The 9,907-nt window shown below is 35.5% G+C and overlaps 1 protein-coding gene across 1 annotated transcript in view; it reads left to right on the forward strand.

Moving 5' to 3' along the window:
• Positions 1-9,907, forward strand: part of RBM27 (RNA binding motif protein 27) — a 72,706-nt gene that overhangs the window by 34,913 nt on the left and 27,886 nt on the right. Inside the window, exons 10-11 of the mRNA XM_077773047.1 lie at positions 5,635-5,799; positions 7,633-7,782. Of these exons, the coding sequence (XP_077629173.1) occupies positions 5,635-5,799; positions 7,633-7,782 (315 nt within the window). The remainder of the gene's footprint in view (positions 1-5,634; positions 5,800-7,632; positions 7,783-9,907) is intronic.

A 9,907-nucleotide genomic window follows, 5' to 3' on the forward strand; every position in this document is an offset into this window, starting at 1 on the left:
ATTTAATTAGCAACTTCTTGTTTGCCCCCATTAAGAAACTGTATGTGAAAATATTTAATATTTCTATTTAAAAAATATATCTTTACATAAAAAAGACAGTAGCAGAAAAAAGAACAATCTTTTTATATTTGGTTTTATGAAATACTAGTTACGTTTTTCCCCTCATTTTGTCTCAGACCAATAAAAGGTGATAGCTTCCTTTTGGCATTTGTGAATTACTGCTTTAGAGGATAGTCCCGTATACTGCACCAGTGTCTTAAAGAGATTTAGTTGGTTGGCAGCCAGATGTTTTGAAAGTTACAGAATTATTTGTTTCAGACAATTTAATACTCTCTGTGCAATGCAAACTACTCTCTTCCTTTTTTAAAAGTTAAAATTTGTTTCTGAAATTCATAGAGAAATTAGAAAACATAGGAGATGGTTTCTGATTACATTCTAAACAGGTAAATAATTTTTTGATATAGTTCATTAGACATAAATTTTTGTATCTTTGTATGTAGTAGTTTTAAAAATAGTTTTGTTTTTTTTTTTAAATTTGCTTTTAGAAATTAGTTGAATCCTTCAAATTGTTTAGGTATATTTTTCTTAATAGTGTAATGAGTAATTTCCAAAAAAATTACAACTTCAAAGTAAAAAAAACTGTGTTTACAATGTATTAGAGAACTTGAGCTCTCAAAGTTTAATAAGTTGGGAAAGTATAAATTATGGATATTTTATTGTTGTTAAAGTTATCACTAAAATTCACAACACAGAAATTGTTTATAGTGGAATACAGCTTATCAGATGGTATTTAGTTGAAAGTTATGTCTGTAGAAACCCAGGATATACAGAGAAAAATGAAATCTGGGGGTTTGAAGGTAAAAATAGGAGTCTCCTCAAGGTTAAATACCAGGAATATACAGATGAGTAAGAAACGATTCTTCTAAGAAGCTAAAAATCTAAGCATGGAGAAGAAATGTGTTGTAAAAAAAGAAAAAAAACCAAGTACAGTATATTTTGACATTGTAACCAGATGAACGGAGTGGTTCAGAAATACAGGTTACAAAGGAACTAATTCTGTCAAAAATAAAACCGTCATGTAGCCTGTAGTTATTACTTGTTTTGCAATAGGACAATTGAATATTAAAAGTAAAGGAATTATCTTCCCTGTAAAACTGGGTAGGATATATATGGCTTTTGGTAATGCTATTAAAAAGATGTTTGTTGAATAGATACAGTTTAGAAGAAACTCTGAGATTTTGTTGTTTTGCTGCATTAAAAATATCACAGCTCTGAAAATGACTTCAGCAATAGATGGAATTGTATGGAAAGAGCAGTATTATAGCACCGATTAAAGTCATGTCTGTCCTCTGGGGTACTTAAGACATATTACCCAAATTTGAAATAAACAATAAAGTGTATAATGTTTTGGTTTTCAGGACCAGTTTTAATAATCCCTTTTCTCCTTTAAATTTGGTCTTGGGGCACCTGGGTGGCTCAGTCGGTTAAGCGCCGACTTCAGTTTAGGTCACGATCTCACTGTTCAAGTGAGTTTGAGCCCCGCGTCGGGCTCTGTGCTGACAGTTCAGAGCCTACAGCCTGCTTTAGATTCTGTGTCTCCCTCTCTCTCTGCCCTCCCCTGCTCACACTCTGTCTCTTTCAAAAATAATAAAAGATTAGAAAAATTTTTTTTAATTTGGTCTCTTTTTTACGTTTCTCTGAAGAAGACGTGGTAGTTTTATTTTATCATTGCTAAGCTCACTGTAACGAGTGTGTGAAAGAGTAATAGAATACAACATCCTCTGTTTTATGGATTGATGTTTTAGGTTGAAGGCAGTTATCAGTCTTCATATGAACTTATGTAAATTATCTTTATTTTTCTGAAAATACATTTCTTCTTATCGACTGTGTGAAATTATTAAAAGCCCTATACACCTACTAAATTTGAGATTCCTCATTTAATTCTGTGGAATGCATAATATTTCTTTGTGCAGAATCTTGGATTTTGAGGTCTAGAAAATTTATTCCTATCTGATAGAGTCATTGAATGTTGTCTGGGGGTTTCTCTCGCCTTGTGTTTTACTTTTTGTCTTACATTCATTATCTTATTGTCCATTTCAACATACAGATTTTCATCCAAAATACTTGTCATTGGGATACTTCTAATAAGCTTTCATCACTTCTTTAAGTGAATCTTTATTGAATTCCTACTATGTACCAGGCACCATTTAGGCCCTGGAACTTTTGATTGTGTGCCAGGGACCTTGGGTTCTAATACTGAAGATACATGATGAGTATAGCCAATAATTGTCAGGTGTGGCTTTTTTGCTTTCTAATTGAGCTTGTAGTTTAAAGTTTAAGATGTATTTCCCCTTGGAATACTTTTAAAGACAAAATCAGGAAATTACGAAGAGTAGCTAAAAATTGTATTTGAATGAAGACTATCTTCACCTGACTAGAGTTAACATTAAGATTGTGAAAATTTTGGGGGCGCCTGGGGGGCTCAATTGGTTACTAGTGTCTGATCCTTGGTTTTGGCTCAGGTCATAATCTCGTAGTTTGTGAGTTCAAGCCCTGTGTTGGGTACTGCTCTGATAGCGCAAAGCCTTTTTGGGATTCTCTTTCTTCTTCTCTCTCTGTTCCTCTCCTGTTCACTCTCTTTCTCTCTCAAAATAAATAAACTTTATTTTTAAAAATGTGAGAGTTCTGGTATCAGGCATATAATATATATGAAAAACTTAGGAGCATCAACTTGGGGTGTTTGCACTTTGAAATTCTCCATTCACTCTCTGTGCTGATCAGAACTAAAATTAATGAATATAAATTGTGATCAGCTTACCTTCACCGTTACTGTAACGTATTTCATTTAAGAAAACTTAATATGGAAAATCTCAAATATATACAAAAGGAAAACAAATACTATAGGAATCTTCCCCACTCATGGACTTTAGTGCTTCTCAACATACAGAGTTAATCTTGACTTCATCTATAACTCATCCCTGACTTGATTATTTCATCTGTAGAATTTCATGACTTAACTCTAAAAGATAAGGATTGAACACACAATCACAGTACTTTATTACACTCTCAAAATAATTTATAAGTTTTTTGTCAAATATCCAATCAGTGTTCATATTTCCAAATTGTATTGTAAGTGTCCTTTTGCAGGTAGTTCATTTGAAGCTGGATTCAAACAAGGTTACATATTATATTTAGAAGATATATTTCGTAGGTCTTTACATCTGTTACAGTTTCTTGTACCTTTTTTTTTTGTTTTGTTTTTCCTTGTTGAAGAAACTGATCATTTGTCCTGAAGAATTTTTTCATATTCTGGATTTGGCACATTACATCCCCTTATGTCACTTAACACATTATTCTTTCTTCTGTATTTCCTAAATTGGGGGCTATATTTGGAGAGTTTGTCTGTGTTACAAATACTGATCAGTGTGTATAGGTGTTTTCATCCTGATTCATCCATTCTGAAAGTTACTCTTGGTTTCAGCAGCCGTTTCTGATCACTGCTTAGATCTGTTTTTTCATTAGGGTTATAAAAGTGTAATATTCTAATTCTGTAATTTCTTCTACATTTATTCACTGGCATTCTACAAAGTAAAACTCAGTAGTGTTGAGTTGACTTGAGATGCAGTTTGTATAGGAAAGACAGGATAAATGCTTGTTTTCTTTCATTTATCAGGAAAGAAAGACTTGCTTTCCTAGGATATTCCATAGGGGATCATTAAGATCTCGTGGATTTTTAACATGCATGATATGTTTCATCTCATTACATCCCTTTTTGGTGTTTCTTTCATTTTTGACCAGTGGGATCCTCTTCATGTGGCTTCTGCAGATTGTTTTGTTTGACACACCTAGTGTTTGATAGTCGTCATGCTTCTGGAAGCACCGTGTGTATATGTGAAGGTGTACCAGGTTCCTCTTAATCTTCTGCCCAGACTTAGAATCAGACTATTTATTTAAGGACCTTTTGTATCTCACAATTGTATTTAGAGATCTCAGTAAGTGTTGTTGACGAAAAACAGGTGCATTTGAAAAAACAGCCGTTTTTCTGAAATTAAATGCATGTTGTCATTCATGTTGACAAGATATTGTGCAGATTAGCCTTTAACTTTTCATTTTACTTTTAAGACCGTTATTAAAAGTTATTAAAAGTTATTATCCACGCTCCATTCTGCAGGAAATTCTGCCCAGTAGGTCGTTCTTAACAACTATTTTCGGATCGTTGGTGATATGTTAGATTATTTTTGCAATGTAATGATCGAAAGATCCTTTTTTAACACAAATTTTGAAAGAATTGGTGCTAAGCACACAGTTGTGCTATACGGTATGATTTGTCACCTGCTCCTTTGCTTCATACATAGGAAGAGAAGGGTAGTAAAATTTAGTACATTTGTTTCTCTTGTACATTTACTGTGAAATCAGGTGGTGGTTTTGTGGCGTGTTCTAGTAAAGTGTATTAAAAATCTTTTGGAGGGGTGCCTAGGTGACTCATTCAGTTAAGTGTCTGAGTTGGGATCATGTCATGATCTTACAGTTTGTGAGTTGGAGCTTCTTGTCAGGCTCTGTGCTGACAGCTCAGTCTGCTTCTGATTCTGTGTCTCCCTCTCTCTCTGCCCCTCCCCTGCTTTCTCTCTCTCTCTCTGTCAAATAAATAAACATTGAAATAATTTTAAAAAATCTTTTGGAATTCTGTAACTTTAAAGGACATTTATCAGGTGTAAAAAAATTCGAAATTCACTTTATCTTGTGCCACATAGTGAACATCTGACTTTAAATATAAGGTTTTGAGTAAACATTATATATAAGTCTCAGGGGGTAGTTAGTAAAACAGATACTATTAAGTGACCAACGAAAGAAAAACCCCGCTCCTTGACTTCTTTTGTTCTACCAAATTTGACTTCATTGTGTCAGACATTCCTCTGTTAATGTATGTAAGCTCTAAATGTGTTTTTTTTTTTTCCCCCAAAAAAGTGGTTCTTAATATCAGGTTATTTCACATGTACAGTAGTTGGTCTGTTTATCTCGGGTTTTGTCTTTTTTTTTCTTTGTCTGTACTTGTTATCTACCTGCTCATGGGATAACAAATTTTCACTATCTTGTTTAGTGTTTTTCTTTTGAACATTTCTCATGTTCTGTGAAGATATGCTTGTGGTGTTTTTTGTTTTTAATTTCTGTATTGTTCTTTTTTCTGCTCTGAGATATGGGAGTATGTTTTGTGTCACCTTAAATTATGTGATTTGAGAAGGAGAGTTTTTGTTTTTAGTGAATGTGACAACAGTCTTCAAAAAACTACCTGTCTCACTGGATGCGAAACTCTATGCGAGGTGCTCAGGGCTCCTTTATCAGATAGCGTTGTATGGTTCAGTTTTGGGTACAGTTAGCATATAATTACTCCACTTAAGATTATGAAAAATGGAGATTATACAGTCATACTACCTAATTCTTACTCTTTCTTTATATTTCAGTGCATCCTACCTAGTTATATGCCTGTTTCTTGAGTTAGTAAGAATCTCAGTAATACCTTTCTCAACTGGCATTTTGGTGTACTTTCTCAGTTCTTGGCTGAAGTCTCAGGAAGTACATCACTCCCTGAGCTTGTGACTCTCATTCCCAGCTGCCCTCCTATTCTTTCCTCTGTAGGACAGCCCATGTACTCTCGTGAACATGGTGCTGCTGCATCTGAGCGACTTCAGTTGGGGACACCGCCTCCTCTGTTGGCAGCTCGTTTGGTGCCACCTCGAAACCTCATGGGATCCTCCATTGGGTACCATACCTCAGTCTCCAGCCCCACCCCTCTGGTCCCAGGTAAGCTTTGCTACAGATGGCCATCCACCTCTCTGATCTTTCGTATCATAGCTTGCCAGCCTACGTAGTGACTGGCATCCTGATCTGCCGTCACAAATTCCCGCTAAACCTCTGAGGTAGTTTTCTTTTCTGTTCCTCTGTCTCTTTGATTTGTCCCTAGTGGTTGCTAGATGATTAGGCCTCCTGTGTGTCTGTCATTTCTGGTGTCCTCTGTGTTGACTTTTAGTGCCTCAGTAACAAAAGTCATGGTAGTTCTTTGAACTATTTTCTAATAAGGTAAAGAGGAAGAGAGTCTCTACTTGAATGTTCTAATCAGTTATACATTATAAGAAAAACTAGGTTAGTTTTTTAAAAATAAACCAAAAACATCTGTTTTCTTGCTGATCATGGGTGAACATGTCTTTTTTCCCCGCTCTGCCCCATGTGTGGACTGGCTCTGTATAATGTAGTGATTTCTTAAAAACTCTCCATCCTGCCTACGTGTACATTTGGAAGACCTGTGGAGTGCTTTGCAGGTGTTTCATGAGGTTTTTAACATTTCTTGCTTTCCCTTTAGATTTTAGTTCATCATAATTGACTAAAGGACTTTTAAGTTTCTAGGGGTTCTGTGTGTTCTCAGGAATTATAGAACAAGGTCATTTGATTATGTAACTTCTTTAAAACCTGCAGCTATAGGAGATTTTCTTTCAAGACTACCAAGTGCTAACTGAAAACTTTTTTTTAATCATAGTTTGCTGATCTTATACTTTGAATTATATTATTGGTTGGCCATTAATAAGGATCTGAATGCCTCTTACCTTATACCTGAAACTTAATGTGAACTCCAAGAACATTTTTCCACCAAGAAAAAGAAACCCAAAGACGTTTAAATCACAGTTTTGAAAACCAGTGCCTTCACTTGATCTCAATCCTTGTTTCATTGTACGTCGGATGAAGAGAATATATACCATTTAGAGATGAACATATTCAGAATTTTTTTTAACGCTAACAAAATAGCTATTTAGTGTTAGAAAGTTAAAAATTAAATATTAGGTGTAGAGAAAACAAAGGGAATGTGATAAAAGTGGCATTGATGGGGTGGTAGTAAGATCATGATTACATTTGTAAATATAAAATTTTTTTTTAGCTGTTTGAAATAAAACGTTTGAAATGCTGTTTTTGTATGAAACCAGCTATTCTATCTCCATTTTAAGCTGTAGGTAACCAGATTAGTGGATTGATTTCCCCCTACTTAAAAGAATACCTCGGGTTGGGGGAAGGCTAAATAAATGAGGGGCATTAAGGAAGACACTTGCTGGGATGAGCACTGGTTGTTATATGTAGGGGACAATTTGCTGGAATCTATTCCTGAAATCACTGTACTGCAGTGTTACTGCACTATATGCTAACTAACTTGGGTATAAGTTAAAAAAAAAAAAAGAGTACCTAGAAATTGGGGAAACATAACAGAGGAAATTCAACCAGTCCTTTATGTATGGTATTCATGTATGTGCATATTTCTTTTAAAAATATTTACTGAGGTTTGGATTAAGTGATTATAGGATTAAAATGGTTAGTGAGGTAGATGAATCTGGAACTATTTCTGTAATCAAGAATGTATATATGTATCTGTGTTTTGAGACAGGAGCATTTTTATTTCACTTCTAACAGATGTATTAATATACATTGTAAATCAAATATATATGTAAACATATATACATTTGTATGTATGTATAGGTTGATATATTTGTCAAAGAAAAATTCATTTTTTGCAGTTGTTTACTTTACAGTAATGAAAAATTACTTAACCACTCTCTTATTTGTTACATGTTTTGTTGTTTTGTTTTCCCCTAGATACATATGAACCAGATGGTTATAATCCAGAAGCTCCTAGTATTACCAGTTCTGGTAGATCTCAGTATAGACAGTTCTTTTCTAGAACACAGACACAGCGCCCCAACCTGATTGGCCTAACATCTGGAGATATGGATGCAAATCCAAGAGGTGAGAATGCCTCAGACTTTCTTTGTTGCTGTTATACCGGAGTTCAGTATAGCATTTCAGACCTCACTGAGGTCCAAGATTATTTACACACTGTCGTTTTGAAGAGTGTGCCAAATAATCATCTCAAATAAATGTTTTTTAATAACTTTGTCTCCAGATTTTATTTTAAAGCTGTAATTATAGGGGCACCTGGGTGGCTTATTCGGTTAAGCATCCATCTCTTGGTCAGTTTCATGAGTCTGAGCCATATGTCAGGCTCTGCACTGGCAGTGTGGAGCCTGCTTTAGGATTCTCTCTCTCCCCCTCTGTCTGCCACTCCCCAACTCGGGCTGTCTCTATCTCTCTCAAAATAAGTTTTTAAAAAAGTTATAATTGTACTATATTTAAAAATAAAAATATTTAATTTTTAGTTGCTATTTTATATACCTTTAGGCTGTTTTAGCTATTTACTGGGCACTGCACTATGTACTAAGTAAAGAAAGATGAAATGACATGATCCCTTGCCTTCAAAGAATTGGTCACTTTTGGCCTGCTTTGTATTATGAGAGCTGTGTTTCACACTAATAACTGAGAATCTAAAATACTGCAGTAAGATTATTATTTGATCTTTTTATTTATGATTACAGCCATATGTTAGGATCTTTACAGAGCATAGTCACAAACCTAAAGATTAAATGCAGGCATTTACCTTTAATAGGGGCTGATGTCCTCCTTTCCCCTCCCTTAAAAAAGTTGCGTTAGGGGCACGTGGTCACTCAGTCACTTGAGCATCTGACTTTGGCCCAGGTCATGATCTCATGGTTCGTGGGTTTGAGCCCCACTTTGGGCTTTGGCCGACACCCTGCTTTGGATTCTGTGTCTCCCTCTCTCTCTGCCCCTCTCCCATACATTCTCGCATGCTCTCTCTCTTAAAAATGAACATTAAAAAATTTTTAAACAAAGTTTGATGAAGTATCAATTTTTCTTACTGTAGTTGGTTTTCTTATAATTAATTCTAATATGAATGACTGGCCATGGGACATCCTGACAATATTCTTCTTTTTTTTTTTTAAACATTTTTTAAAAGTTTATTTATTTTGAGAGAGAATGTGTGCATGTGCACGAGTAGGAGAGGGGCAGAGAAGGAGAATCCCAAACAGGCTGTGCATGGAACTGGACTTGGAGCTCAGTCCCACAAACAGCGAGATCATGAGCTGATCAGAAGTCGGATGCTTAACTGACTGAGCCGCCCAGGCGCCCCCTGACAGTACATTTCTAATTTGGTTATATGGTGACCATTTTTCTATTCTTACCTTCTTTCCTATCTTGATATTATTAACTTTTATTTACTGCCATTAATATCAGTGTTACAACTTCAGGCTAACAATTTTGTGTCACGATGAAATGAAATGCTTTAGTATATGTATTATTATCTTTTATATTCCTTTCCTACAACTCCTCAAAAGAGGTACTATTTTAATTCTCTTTTTACAGATAAAGACACTGAGGGTTAGAGAGGGTAAAGAAACTTGCCCAAGGTCACACAGATTTTAATGGCTAAACTATCATTTGAATCCACAGAATTCTAATTCTTAAGAATATACTATTACCCTCTATGTTATAATGCATATATTATTACCAAGTTATTTGAAATTAGTGGAAAAATCATATTCTCAGAAATTCAAGTTTTGCCTTTGCCATTAGTCTGGTCTTTCTCTGCATTCATATACAGTAATTCTTGGATAATCTCACTCAGATAGAAATGTGGTTTTTAGGGGTGGCTCAGTCGGTTAAGTGTCTGACTTAGGCTCACGTCATGATCTCACAGTTTGTGGGATCGAGCCTCATGTTGGGCTCCGTGCTGATAGGTCAAAGCCTTGAGCCTGCTATGATTCTCTCTTTCCCTTTCTGTCTCTCTCTGCCCCCTCCCCACTCTCTCTCTCTCCCTCCCTCTCTCTAAAATACACATTAAAAATTTTTTTTTAAATATTTTTATTTATTTCTAGGAGAGAGACAGCGTGATCAGGGAAGGGTCAGAGACAGAGGGAGTCACAGACTCTGAAACAGGCTCCAGGCTCTGAGCTGGCAGTCAGCACAGAGCCCGACGCAGGGCTCAAACCCGCGAACCGCGAGATCATGACCTAAG

The sequence above is a fragment of the Crocuta crocuta genome, unplaced genomic scaffold (assembly GCF_008692635.1).
Source record: "Crocuta crocuta isolate KB4526 unplaced genomic scaffold, BGI_CrCroc_1.0 scaffold107, whole genome shotgun sequence".
Classification (NCBI taxonomy): domain Eukaryota; kingdom Metazoa; phylum Chordata; class Mammalia; order Carnivora; family Hyaenidae; genus Crocuta; species Crocuta crocuta.